This window comes from Caenorhabditis remanei, chromosome II (genome assembly GCF_010183535.1).
Source record: "Caenorhabditis remanei strain PX506 chromosome II, whole genome shotgun sequence".
In the NCBI taxonomy this organism is placed as follows: Eukaryota; Metazoa; Nematoda; class Chromadorea; order Rhabditida; family Rhabditidae; genus Caenorhabditis; species Caenorhabditis remanei.
Genome location: NC_071329.1, coordinates 4,931,482 through 4,946,302, shown reverse-complemented (window position 1 = coordinate 4,946,302; position 14,821 = coordinate 4,931,482). Strand labels below are relative to the sequence as shown.

At 38.4% G+C, this 14,821-nt stretch overlaps 1 protein-coding gene across 1 annotated transcript; it reads left to right on the top strand.

Moving 5' to 3' along the window:
* Nucleotides 1–3,924: 3,924 nt before the first annotated feature.
* On the top strand, nucleotides 3,925–4,291 carry GCK72_004601 (uncharacterized protein; the record flags this gene model as incomplete). The annotated part of the gene is made up of 2 exons (XM_003101950.2): nucleotides 3,925–4,028; nucleotides 4,078–4,291. The coding sequence occupies 2 exons, from the start codon at nucleotides 3,925–3,927 to the stop codon at nucleotides 4,289–4,291; spliced, it is 318 nt and encodes a 105-aa protein (XP_003101998.2).
* Between the last annotated feature and the right edge of the window lie 10,530 nt (nucleotides 4,292–14,821).

Genomic DNA, 14,821 nt, shown 5'->3' with positions numbered 1-14,821 from the left:
AGTAAAAACAGTTTTCAGGAAAATAATTGTATCACTTTCATTTTTCGCATTTGCACCGTCGTGATTAAACTTTTCCTGAAAACTGTTTTTACTAGAAAAAATTTCTAATGTTCTTTTTTAACCTCAATTCACACGTATTACACAGAAGAAATTAGAAAAATTGAGTCTAAACTTGATTTTCAGCCTCTTGAAAAATGCGTTTTTTGCACTAGAAATGACTTAAAATGCATATATCTCAGTTCAGTAAAGCGTTCTGCAAAATTGGATCACATATTCGGAATCAGCGTGTTCAGAAGTACCTTATAGATAATGAGCCAATTTAAAAGGCCAAATTACGTCTGGAACATTCCCTAGTAAGTGCAAACAGACAGACACACAGACAGACAGACATTCAATGTTATTGGTGAAAAATGACCATCTCGACATGACTTCTTGTCCCGTAATGCCAATTTCTGTAGGAGTTGTAGATCAAACTTAGAACTTTACTTTTGTAGTTGACAACTTTTTTGTACGAAACCTCTCTGAGATGTTACAGATCAGTAAACTAAGAATCGCCTTTTTCAGTGTAAAATTTTGTTTTACGCCTATTATGTTTAAGTTTTCAACCAAAAATATGGTTATAAACACCAATCCCGACTCTCTACTTCCATGATTCTTAACAGAGACCATTCCCAATATCATTTTTCTACTCACTGGTCATCTGACCTCATTACTTGGCTTAGTGATCCATCATGACTAATTAATGTGTCACTTTTCCGGCCAAGTACCGTCATAAGAAGGGGATGGCACATCTCTCTCTCTCAATATTGAATGATACCTTATTAGTAGGGAGATAAGGGGGGAGGGTATGATGGTGAGTTCTGGGAAAAATTTGAGACTCCAGAAAAGAACACATTTTTTTTGACATTTCTTCAAGTTTTCATTGAAAATGTGAACATTTTAAATGATTTTTCAGAACTTCTTCTAATTCAAAATCATAGTCAACAATTTGACTTTTTCGCGAACAAGTTTTAAAAAATGTGAGCATTTTCGGTGATATTTCAGATTTTTTCTAATTCCGAATCGTAGTCAAAAATTTGACTTTTTTGCAAAAAAGTTACCAAAAACTTGATTTTGAATTTTGGCGCCAATTAAAAAATGACACCTTAGTAAGAGGGACAAGGGGTGATTTTCTCATGTTTACTCAAACGTTTGGCATCATGAAAACTCACAAAAACTACATAGAAGAACAACTATTTAACGCTCATTTTTGCACCAAGAAGCCAGAAAAACGCGAATAACTTGTTTCAAGAGATCGTTCTGCAAAAACAGAATAAAGATATGAAATCAGATCAAAATTTCCGTTCTAGTGATAAATATCTCAATTTATAACTACATCCCGAGATCCTTCCCTAGTTAGAAAAATATATTGCTTATTTTTTCCCATTTTTTCAGCTGATTGTGAAATTTGTCAGAATTTTTTTGTTGTTTTTTTCCAGTACTCAACTAGTTTTTCCTTGTTTTTGAAGGTAACACTTTTCAAAATCGTGTATAAAATAGTCATATTCCATGTGTGTGTCATCGTGCCTCCCTCCTTAACTTTCCTTTGTTCTTACCCCCCGCTGACCATTTGTCACAATCTGATTTATTGTTTGCGCGCGGGCGGCGAGAAAAGGGGCGTGTCCTAAGAGAGATCGGGAAAATGGGCGGAGCCTATCAGTCCCCCTGATACATTCTCATCTCAACCAAATCATAGTCTTCCTAAATGCCTTAACGGAATAGGCGTTTCAAATTGATTTTTCTAGAATTCTCGTCTTTTTCTATTATTTTTATATCTTATTGCGGCATGGAGCAGTTTTGAGGTAAGTTACCGTATACCAGTGAAATGATATCCTAATGCAAATTTTACGGTGATTCCGAATCGGTAATCAGTTTTTACAACGGAGATCTGTGAAAAAAGTTATTCGTGTTTTTGTGAGGATCCAGTGAAAAAGTGAGCATTTTCAGAGCTCGAGCGCCGGATAGTCATTTTTGGACCAGAAACATCCCTTGGATGCAACACATGGGACTAAAGAGACTACAATCCGGGTGGACTATAGTAATCGGTATGGCTAGACGGTTCAGTGGTAGATATTTATTCGGATGCAAAATATAAGTAATATAAGTCAGATACAGCTAACGGGGTTACAGGTAAAGATAGTGGGGGAATATAGATGGGGGTACGGTAGATGGGACGGCAGACGGGGGCAGCAGACGATGGGCAGCAGGTGAAGGTGATTGACAGAGGAGATGGTGATTCTCCTTCTCCAGAAGAGGGTGTAGATGAGGCGGCAGGTGTTCTTATATAGTGTTCCGCTTATCCAGTATTCCAGTTTTGCCGGTCGTTAAGGGCTTCGGTAGATTGGGTAAGAGGCATTGTTGAAGGTTGTCGATCAATTAAGCACAGGTATTCGCCATAGAAAGGGAAACACGGCTTGTTCCTTTGTGGGAGATGACGGTGACGTAATCGTGTTCTGGTGATCAGTAATCGCGAGTAATTCCTGGTCGCGATACTCCGGCGGCGGGAAGATTGAATGATACGCAGTTGAATGGCAATTTGGATTGGGCCGCCAAAATGGATAGTTGTCGAGATTTGCCATGGTTATCGGGGTTCCGAGCATTTGTTGGCAGAGAGTCGTAGTTGAAGCGCGCATTTGTTGAACAGGTGTGGTTGCTGTCGTTGTCAGTGTCCATTTGCCAATTGAAAGGGGGGGAATTGGAAAGGGGGGGGGGAAAAGGAAAAAGGGAAAACAAAGTTTCAAGGGGAATAATCTGAATTCCAACTATTGTTGGTACAAGAGAGGGATGAAGATAAGAAGGATGAAATACAGGAAAAAAGGGGGGGGGGGAAGAATTAACTAAATGACGGAGCAACTCCGTTATCTTCCGGCGCCCACGCGAGGTGACGGTATAAAAATGCTTCTGAAACTATTATTTATTTCTGTATTGTTTTCTTCTCAACTTTGCTTTTCATGGTGTCTTATTTTTCCTTATTTTTTATTCTCCTATCTGTTGGGAATGTGAGCGGTGTTGTTCCTAAATGGAAATTGCTTGCTCAATGTGGCGAGTGTGAATACTGCCTTATATTGGAAGGGTACGTTAAGATATTTTTTAACAGTTTGTTTCTTTAGTATTTGTTAATAGTTTTTGAATTTTCGTGTTTGTATTAGATTTTTTATAGGTATCCTGATCCATATTTCTGTGTATTGGATGAAAAGGACATTCCCTGCTATATAAGACTGGAATTTTTTCCTACTGTGGCTGTTGACTGTCAAATGGATAACTCTTCTTTGGTTGAGAAGGTCGATGGGAATTTTACGACCTGTTCTTCGGAAGTCACGCCTTCGACAGAGAAGTCAACGAATGGTTTCGAGATTTTGGTAATCGTTATGTTGTCGTTATCCATTATGATTCTATTGGTTATTTTTTATATGATTTTTTCTAAATATTAATGGTTTGAAGATGAATGAATGGAATACGGTTTGTGGTTGTAGAATTTTCTATAGAGTGGTTTTGTAGAGAAAACGGATATTTCTCTTTTCAATTTTGAGAGATATTTTGCGGAGAGGGAAATGTAATTTTCTCGGAGGATGTTGCGAGATTTTTTATCGCTTGATCTTTTTGGAATTGAGATGTATTTTTTACGGGAATTAGGATATTTAGGTCATTCATTTGATAAACGGGTTTTTTATTTTTTGGGTCACTTTTTTAGGTCATCTTTTGGTATAAAAGAGTTGGTTAGAGATTTGACATTTATCCGACGTCGTAATGACTAATTACGACTCTGACTCCGATGAGTCCTTTTCGTCTTTCCCGGACATGGGGCGCATATCTCCCCCGAGACCAATGGTTTCCATTTTTTCCTTTCTTCGCGAGGTTTTTCCGGCCTGGTCTCGTCGTGGAAATATGCGTTTACTAAATAATATTCTCTATGAATTGGGACCTATTCGTGTGTCACTTACACACCGGCCTTATGAGGTTACCTCTATTATACAGTTCCTCCCCCTTCCGTGAGTTTTGTGTTGCTTTGTTCTTATTATGAGTTTCTTTATTTTTCAGGCCATCTCAATTATACTTCTACTGTAGATCAAGACAGGAATGGAGGAGCGTAGCTGATCACTTCGCAATCAGGTGGAGGATTGGAGTGCCCCCAGAGGCTAATTGCTGCGTCTACATGTTTGGACGACCACAGGAATTATTTCCATTGGAAGTAATTCAAGTGGAGGCACCTGATGTCTCGCAACGGATGGTTCTACCACATCACATCTGGTAGTGGAGTCACTCTTCTCTCATTTTAGTCTGGTGTTTTTCTGATAACGTATTCATTTTGTAATAAATTGGTGGTTGTAGAAATGAATTTCGTTTATATACTGTTTAGACAAAAACATATTTTCATATATATAGGAAAATATCTAGAGGCAACAGATGTCTTATCTTTAAATTTTAATCTAGAATTTCGTCGTGTCCCGTTGATTCCGCAGGCGACATGTTTGTGGTTGTTGGCGCCGTGAAAGGGCAAATCGTTGCATGATGGAAGGTATAACTCTTTCCGCAGTGTTTGTTGTCGCACAGGTGTTGCGGGAAACGAAGTGTCTTACATTTGATTGGAGTATGTCTGTCTCTTGTGAGACAAATTTGGCATATGCGTCGTTGTGTGATGATCTTCATCTTCTCTTCTAGAGGCAGTTTGCATGCTGATGCATAATGGTTTTGGCGACAGATGGTACATTTTGGCGGTGATTTATTGGCCAAAAGTTGCTCCCTTTGCTTGTGGTGTTTTGCGGAATCCAACATTTCTTTGCATTGGTATGTCGCCGCCATGCGTTTGGCTTCTTGCATCATCTCTTCGGTTTCTTGAGCGTTGAACGCTGGGGCTGGGCGTTTGGACATGTTGGATAGGTGGATAGGTTCGTTGATTTCTGGAATTTTCGTAATGTTAAAAAGTGGAACTTTTTCGAAGGTTTTGACGAGTAAATGTACGGATTATACAAGGGTTTCAAAGTTTGTAAAAAAAATTTTGTAAAGCTTCGTCTGAGATCGAGGGGTTTTATCATCTTGATTGGATTTCTAACGCCGGATATGGCGTCTTCTGCTACTTAAGCATGCTGTGACAGTTGGGATGCAGCATAAGTATATAAGGATTGAAGAGATGATCATCCCTGCGATCGCGAGGACGATAGGGATAAGTCCCTTAGTGATATTGTTCCATAGTGTCCATACATCAGGGATGTGCCACGGGTGGATTTCTGAAATACTTTTTTCAGAGTGGAGTACTTGGTTCAGATATTCGAATAATGATGTATGGGATACATATGTCAGTGTTCCTTCTATTTTGTAAGAATTATTTTTAGTTCCACAAGTAACTGCGCAAACGCCAGTTAGGATAGATTTTGAAAATTTCCTATGAATTTCATTTACGATTCCGGTTTTATCGCAGGTCAAAATGTCTACGAATTCTCCGTTATCGCAGCTAATTTTAGCGTGTGTCGGTTCTTTAGATTTGCACGTGACGTTTTGGCTGGCGCCCTTGAGACAATTATAACAGCCTGTATACGGGGTAGTCTTCTCAATACTACAGTCAATTTTTGATTCAGTCACGCTAACATTATAACTTTGTTCCATGATTACTTGAATATGGAAATTGCTATGTTTTGTCCTAAGGGTAGGAATGTTATCAGGGGTGGTACCTAGGTGATATCTTTCGGTTATCACTGGTAGATTATGATCAATGTCATCTAAAATTTTGTATAGATCAGGGACTTTGCAAACGCAAAGTGCTTCTGCTTCTCCTAGGTTGCATGAACAAGTTTCTCTATAGTTACATGCACCAGTTTCAAAACATTCTAAAGGAAAAACTTCGTTCGAAATTGAAGCTAAAGCAATTTTTTCCTTATTTTGGATAAATTTTTTGCCTAAAATACTTAAGCCAGTTTCTTCTGTGATTGTCAGTAATCTCAATTTGATGTCAATTTCTTGGTCCTTATTTTGACCATATTTAAAATTGATTTGGTAGTCGTCACCTTCTTGAATTAGAAAGACTTGTTCAATTTTTTGATTGTCGAGGGTCAGTTCTGCTTGAAAATTTATAGCATTTGACCAAGCTTCACAAGAATAGATTTGGAACTTATCGTCAGTCGTAGGGACTGCATAAGTTCTATAAAAAAGACATCCTTCAGTAGGTAATAAGCATTTGCACCATAAGCCTCCACAACTGCTAGAACAGTATGTATGCCCTGGATACTTATTTCCTTCTGGGAATTCACTGAGTTTGGAGTTAGGTCCTACATCTAGGCATTTCCTATCTACACATTCTCCCATACCGTGGCACCTTTTAGCGCTATCGGCATGTACGGTAACGTTTTTAGTAAACAAAATTGGGCCTTTATGGCATTTCCGAAAGTGGTGATCGACTGTTAATTTGAACTTCAAAATAACGTTCTTTTGAGATACGACTTGTAGACAGATAGTTTTGGTTTGCGGTGTAAAGAAGATATCTTCCGTTTTCTCAATACGACAAATGCCATGTTCATTGCACGTGGTTTCCTCGTGTGTGATAGGGAAAGTTTCGTCACACACGTCTGCCGCCGCCGAGGCGATTAAAAGGCAGATAGTTGCAATGGCTAACATAGAGGGGGACGGTGTCCTAGATGCGGTTTTTTGAATTTTCAAAACTTCTACACCATTTTCTACAACAGTACTTATTTCAAAAAGTTGCTTTCTTGGTTGAGCGGAAGTTGTATAACTTCTTTTCATAGTCTTAGTACTAGGTTCAGATCTGGAATAGTTTCCATTTCTTCTAAATTTATGTCTCCAATTTCTAACATTATTTAGTCTTTGAGTCACTGTTGGTTTCCTTAATGGAACCATTTCTATTTCTTCTATTTCGAGATTCTCGTCTCTTTTCTTTGCAGAAAAGAATCTACTAATTTTTTCACAAAAATTGCACCAGCAACACATAAGTATGAATAGTTTCCATAATTTCTTTCTATGCCAAAAGAGTGAAATTATTTTCATGACGATTGCTATTAAAAGGATTACAATACTTATGGTTGTTTTTGGGTGACACTGAGGGTTGAACAGAAATCTTGTGCATAAAATGCAATCGAAATGTTTCAATGCTTTCCAGCAATAGTCCGTTGGTGGACAAGTTTTCTCAATAATTATGTACTGGGTTCCTATCGATTTTTTCCAAACTACTCTATGCTTATGCAAAGTAAATTCAGGAGGGATCAAAACTTCAGTAATTTTCTTTTTAGTCAAAACTGTGTGATCACACCAATTTTCGGTACACACTGAATTAGAGTGGTTGGTCATGTTTTCTTCGTCTATTAGATTTACACCATATTTCGTACAATCTAAACGAGACTTACTGTCGTGAATTTCCTGGAGAGTTTTCATAAGTGAGTTTTCTGGTGGGCTGGTTGTAGACACTGTGGTCGTGATCTTCTTCGTCGTAGGGACAGTAGTGGGCCTTGTTGCAGGGACCGTAGTGAGTTGTGTTGGAGGCTCAGTAGTGGTTACTGATCTTCGCTGTCCTTCTGGTTTTGGTCTAATTCCATCTACAATTTTTTCCAAAATTGGAGCAGGAGTAGTTGTGGTTTGAAAAACGGTTGTCGTAGGAGACGGTGTCGTGGTGGACAGACTGGTCGTCTCAGTTGTGGTACTCTGAGTAGTTGAAGGGGTTGTTCTGGTTGTAAGCTTTCGAGTTGTCACCGTAGTCGGTAGGGTTGTTGTTGTTGTTGTTACCGTAGTCGACGGAGTTGTTACCGTAGTCGACGGAGTTGTTACCGTAGTCGACGGAGTTGTTACCGTAGTCGACGGAGTTGTTACCGTAGTCGACGGGGTTGTTTTCACAGTAGTTTCTGTAGTAATTTTCTTCCGAGTCGTAGTCACTTCGATAGTGGTGGTAACGATCGGTGAGGTAGTTAATGTTGGTGGGACCATTTCCGTGGTTGGTGTCGGTAAGGTCGTAGTGTATTCATTACTATGCTGGTTTGGACTCAGGTTTTGTAGCATATTTGCTGATGCTGTCGTTGCAAGGATGCACATCATGAGGAGGATGGTCCATATATTCCAAAGACTGAACTTTGGTCTTCTTTGGAGATTTTTTCTGAAATCTTCGTTTTGAGTTTCGATAACTGTGCGAAACATTCGTTTCTCAGTTTGCTTAAATTTTGGCTCTTTTATTCTAGCCAGATTTACAGTTACGGTTTTTGTTTCAATTTTTTCGTCCTCTTCTTTTGGTTGAGGTCTCAATTCTAATGGAATGACTAATCGCAACGGTCGCGTTATCTCTTGAATCTTGAAAGGTTTGTAAGGGAGAGTGCCATCTCTCTTCTTACGTTTTTGCGTAGTACGGACGCGAACAGATCGTATCTCTCCGTCTCTACCTTTTAGTAATTCAGTTATAATTCCCATTTTCCATTTTCCGCGGGGGACGTTTTCGTCTACGAGAAGGACTACTTCTCCTAAAATGGGTTTTATCAAATTTGAATGAGCTCGGTTTGGTTGAGCGACAGATTGAAAATTTTTGGTTTGCTTAAGATAATCTCTTACGAAAATATTCCAAAAACGTTTGATATGTTTTTGAACTTCTCTAAAATTTTGAGTATATTCGTAGTACTCATCTCTTAGACCGTTATCATCAAAGATTGAAAAATACAATCCTGGTGTAATAATATCTATAGGTCTCAAGACTTTACAGTCTTCACTATCCTCGTCGATGTAAGTTAAAGGTCGTCTATTTACTAAACTTTCACATTCAGCCATAATAGTTTCGAGGTCTTTAACTCTATGTTGGCTTTCGCCTAAACTATGTTTTAGTGCTTTTTTAACAACTCCTACGAGTCGTTCATAAAAGCCTCCTTGCCAAGGAGCTAATGCGGTATTAAAGTACCATTTGATACCTTTTTTTGTCATTTCTTTTTCTAAAACATTGGTTTTCAATTGGTCAATTTTTTCGAAAGCTAGTTCCGCTAAGAAATCGTCTTCTCTTTCGGAATGTCTATCTAATATCTCCGCCGTCAATCTAAATGTTGCGGCGTTATCGGATGTTATCGAATCAGGGTATCCTCTTCTACTCATAAAACGAGAGAGTGCGAGAAGAAATTCGTCGGTAGACAGGTTTGGTACACGTTCAAGATGTACTAGCCTAGTAGTCGTACAAGTGAAAAGTGCGATATGACATTTTTCAATATCATTCGAATTTCTTATATAAGTTTTAAATGGACCCATAAAATCTACACCTATGTGTTGGAAGGGTCTACTTTCAGTAGTACGTCTTTCTGGAAGGTTTCCAGGTGGAGCTTCTCTAAATGGATGGTTGTTAGATTTTCTACAAATAGAACAATTATCCAAAACTTTCTTTACAGCTGCTCTCCAACGAGTGCCAGCGTAAGATTCAAGAACAATTTCTAATGTAGTCATTGGACCTACATGTAGGTTTTCTCTATGAATTTTTTGAATTATAAGATTTGCTAATCTAGACTTAGTTTCAATTATTGGTAGTTTGTTTTTACCAATGATTCGGTTGTGTTGATATACAATCTGATCAGAAGGTGAATTGATGTTATCTTTGTCTAAAAATTGGTTTTCCTTAGGATTTTCTTCAATTTTATAAACTAATTGATTGTTTCGAATCAAAAGTTTCATGACTAAATTTAATTCTTCTAGTTTCACCACTCCGCAAAATTCATTCGGAAGGTGTTTAAGTTCAGGAAAGTTACGTTCTAGCTTTGTTTTGCTAGGTTTACTCAATTTTTTATAGATTCTATTTTTCAAAAACCGTAGTACGTACGACATGATTCGTTTAGTTTTCTCAAGGTTGTTGATTTTCTCTAGAGGAATAATTCTATTCTCAATTTCGGAAAGATTTTTGACTTGGATAGTCATAACATTCAATTCTACTGGTGTTGATTTATCAATGATTAAACGATTATCCTCGTTTTTACAAGGGTGATTTACATGGTTATCGTTTTGTAACCAATCTGGTCCAAAAAACCAATTAGTTTTTCTCAATTCTTCTTCGGAATCGCAACCACGTGTTATGTGGTCTGCGGGGTTTTGATCTGTCGGAACATGTGAAAGTGAAATTTCCGTTTGATCGTTCTTTGCTTTAATGTTTTGAAGGGTTTTCCAAATTTCTAAACATCTATTATCTACAAATTGAGCGTGTTTTTCGCCTTTTGTAGTCGGATGGTTTTTGATCTGAGCGAGAGCTATGGTTGAGTCCGAAAATAACTCAATTTTCTCAATATTCAAATTCATTTCTCTAATGGTATAGTCAAGAAGTCTTACGCCTATTAGTATACCTAATAGTTCCAATCTAGGGATTGTAAGAGTTTTTGTTTTTGGTGCGATTCTTTGTTTTGCAATAAGTAAATGGATGTCAAACTGACCTTTCAAATCAGGTTTTTCTATCTTCAAATAGATACATGCGCCGTAGGTATGTTCCGAGGCGTCCGTGAAGACGACAAGTTGAACCGGTTTACGGCTGTTGAGATTCGGGATGTTACGTCTAAATTTTAATGTTGAATTCTCGATTTTTTGTCTATATGAAATTATCTGTTCGACTATATCGTCGCTTACGTAATCTAACCATTTTATAGTATGGTCAGAAATTTGTCTAAGAATATTTTTTCCTTGTAAATACAAGGGTGCAAAATATTGGGTAGGGTCAAAAATCATCGTGATTTCTCCTACTGCTTTTTTCTTATTCATACGAGGAATTCCTTTTCCGGTTATGACTAATTTAGGTTTTCTAACTTCGAAAGTATCATTTTCTAGGTCATAGATATAACCTAACATTTTTATGTTTTCAAGATTTTGGGCTTTATCTTCTTCCTTTATGAAGTTTACTGGGTGATTTACACAAAATTCTCTGATATTCATACCAATGCTACCAAAAAATTCTTTCAAAAGGTTATAAAATTTTGGTAATTCATTGAAGTCATCTGTTAGCATGAATACGTTATCTACGTAACACATTGATTCAATAGCTTTGACTATGTTTTCGGGAACATTAGCTTGTCTTACTGCGTACAAAATTGACATAGACAGTAAAAACGGTGAACAGTTTACTCCGAATGGGAGGTTTCTGAATCTCATTAGTCTAATGTTATCTGGGTGGAGTGGCCTTTCTGGGTCTCTCACTCTAATAAATCTTAGTGCATCTCGGTCTTTTTCATTGACTTCGATGGCGTGAAAAGCTTTTTCTATATCTCCGGCTAGGAGATATTTACCTTGTCTTAATCTTAACAAAATTCCTTGAAGATCAGGAATAAGTGATGGTCCTTGATGAAGAGCATTATTTAAACTAATCTCTCCTCGTTTTTTGCTAGATGCGTCAAAAACGGTTCTTACTTTGGTTGTATTACTACTTTTGTTGAATACTAGCCCGTAAGGGATGTAATATCCTAAGTTGGGATCATTATCGATTTCTTCGATAATACCCGTTTTTTCCATAGTATCAAAATTTTCTTCAAGTTTCTGCCATGCCTCTGTTCCTTTAGAGGTGCGTACTAGTTGTCTAGCTCTACAGATTGCCACATCGTAGTTGTTAGCTAAATTCTCTCTTTGCCCTTCTTTCCATGTAAGAGGAGCTATAATTCTTTTAGTTTCTGAGTTAGTTTCTACCTTATTTTCAAATTCCACAATGATTTCCTCATTAGTTGGATCGAAAATTTTATCGGTGATACCTATGTTGCTTATCTCGAAATATTCTTGGAAGTCATTTTCGGTAAAATGTTCTTCCTGGGAGTCTTTAATTCTTGCAATTAATGCATGCATACTAGAAGTGGATCTTTCAGTTTTTCCGCATACTAAAGGTCCAATATGTGTTGGAATGATAAATTTACCCGATGGTAATTTTTTCTTGCCTTCATCAGTGATGAGGTCCCAAAATACATCTAATCCTAAGAGCGCTACTGCTTTCTCAGGTCTGGTGATATTAACGGTTTTCTCGTTAACATTTTCAAGATATTTTTTATCTTCATGCGTTAGGTTGATCGGTTCAAAAAGATCTGTTATATCTGGTACTGTCAAGGCTTCTACTTTAATTACCGAATCATCGTTCGTAATTATTTCAAATTTGACTACATTCGAAATTATTGAGGTTGGGTCTTTGCCGAACACACAAAGGTCAATTTCTACGTTTCTTTCTAGAACTTCCATTTTTGCCTTTTCTGCAAAACTGGACAAAATGAATGATTGGTCTGCTCCTGTATCAAGGAGTACCGGAATTTTCTCAATTTCCTCACCTACTACGATTGGTGCGTTCACTACCATTAGTGACGTCTTATTTGCATTTACTTGGTAATTTCTGGTTTTTAAACTTTTCTGGGGTGCTGACTGACCTTGGTTTCTCTTGTTGTATCCGTTGTTGGATTGGTTTCCATTGGTTTGGTTTCCATTGTTTTGAATTCTCTGATTCACTGGTTGCGACTGATTTCGCTGCTGATACCCTTGTCCTTGGGTTCCTTGGTTTCTTTGCTGGTACGCAGCAGCATTGCTGGACTGGTGACCATTGTTCTGGTTGCTGAAATTATTTCTTCTATAATTTTCATTCTGGGATTTGTAGGTGGGAGGATTTTTCTGAAAGTTGTTTTTTCTAACAACGTTTGGGTTTCTGTGGCATATTGCCTGATTGTGTTTCACTTGACACTTTCTACATTCTGAAGATTTGCATTCGCTTAGTCTATGTCCGCTATTTAAACAATTGAAGCATAGGTTATTCATTTTTATGAACTCTCTTCTATCTTCTAGCGACGCGACTGTTTTACACTCAGCTGACGTGTGGTTTGTTCTCTGACAGAATCGACACTTTTTGTTCTGCTGTGGTTTTCTCACGGAGAAGACATTTCTATCTTCTTTTTCATTCACTTTCATTTCCGACCGCTGCGCTGATTCTTCAATCGTGATGATGATATCTAGCGCTTCCAAAATAGCGGAGGTATCTTTAGGTTTTGTCCTAAGGACTTCAATCAAAATGTTTCTTGGAATTTTCGATTTAATAACCGATTGGAAATTTTGAGTTTCGATACTACCATGTTTACTTAAACTATTAATTATCGCATGGAGCTCGTTATGTAAGATTCTCAAACTTCTAGGGCTATCCCGTGCCATTGGGACTTCACTTAGCCTATTCCAAAGATAGTCATATTGTTTTTCTTTTGAGCCGTACATGGCTTCTAGTCGCTTAACTGCTGTGGCAAGTTGCGTGCCATCTGGATCGTACGCTCTAATCAAGTCAGCTGGTTCGTTTACTAGATGGTTTCTTAAGATGTTGTGTTTTTCAACATCTGTATATTCGTCGTTTTCTAAAACGGTTGGCTTAAATATCATATAAAATGCTGACCATTCTGATATGTTGCCGTTAAAAGTTGGTAGCTTTACATGCTTATACTGAAGCATGGTTGGTCTTGTTTCGGTTGTAAAACTACTTACTTGGAGATTGTTTCCTGGTGGTCGAATGAAGTCAGTCTTCAGTTCGACGTTGGTTTGTGACCTTCTTGGGCGGATACTGTACGAAGTATCCGCTAGTCCTTTCACCTTGTGGGTTGCTGCAAGTGTGTTTAAATGTTCATGCCTTTTGTCCATTCTAGCTTCAATATCACCTACCAATTTTGTGATCTCTCGATCTTTTTTGTTGATTTTGATCGAAGCTTGTTTTGCGGTCTCTGTTAGGAGAGTTCCTACAGGAGTCATGTGGATGTTTTCCAGGACTGTCGCAAGTTGTGACTTGTACAGCTGGTCTTTCGGTTTAATGGTCTCTACTTCAGAGGCCATGAATACGGCATAGCCTGCAAGAAAATCTTGAACTGGGGTTTGTGGCTCTGTGGTTGGGTTTGGTACGGCTTTCAAAGCTTGGAAAGATGCTTTCAAGAATTTTTCATAATCTTCCTGGTGAGTCGATATAATCTCCTCCCAGTTTTTAATATCATCATGAGTGATGCTCATTGTGAACGTTTTATAACTAGGAAATGAATTTCCTGGTTATTAATCTCAATTTAGCTGCTGGAGCTGGTTAGAGATGTCTTGGAAATGTAAGCAGTGCTGAGTGACGGATCACCAGCAGGTTCGCTTTGTAAGCAGTACTAAGTGACAAGTCACTAGTAGGTTCGCTTTGTAAGCAGTACTAAGTGACAAGTCACTAGTAGGTTCGCTTGTTTAGGACTTACCTTACAATTTGCACCGTTCGGTCGATGCACCATAAAGAGACTACAATCCGGGTGGACTATAGTAATCGGTATGGCTAGACGGTTCAGTGGTAGATATTTATTCGGATGCAAAATATAAGTAATATAAGTCAGATACAGCTAACGGGGTTACAGGTAAAGATAGTGGGGGAATATAGATGGGGGTACGGTAGATGGGACGGCAGACGGGGGCAGCAGACGATGGGCAGCAGGTGAAGGTGATTGACAGAGGAGATGGTGATTCTCCTTCTCCAGAAGAGGGTGTAGATGAGGCGGCAGGTGTTCTTATATAGTGTTCCGCTTATCCAGTATTCCAGTTTTGCCGGTCGTTAAGGGCTTCGGTAGATTGGGTAAGAGGCATTGTTGAAGGTTGTCGATCAATTAAGCACAGGTATTCGCCATAGAAAGGGAAACACGGCTTGTTCCTTTGTGGGAGATGACGGTGACGTAATCGTGTTCTGGTGATCAGTAATCGCGAGTAATTCCTGGTCGCGATAGGGACATCCAAAGAGCGCCTCATCTTTCACTTCAAGCCGTTGCGGACCGGATTCGAGTGCCAATCGCCAAAACGGAAACAATGAGCAATTGGACTGTGCCGCAACTGAGAG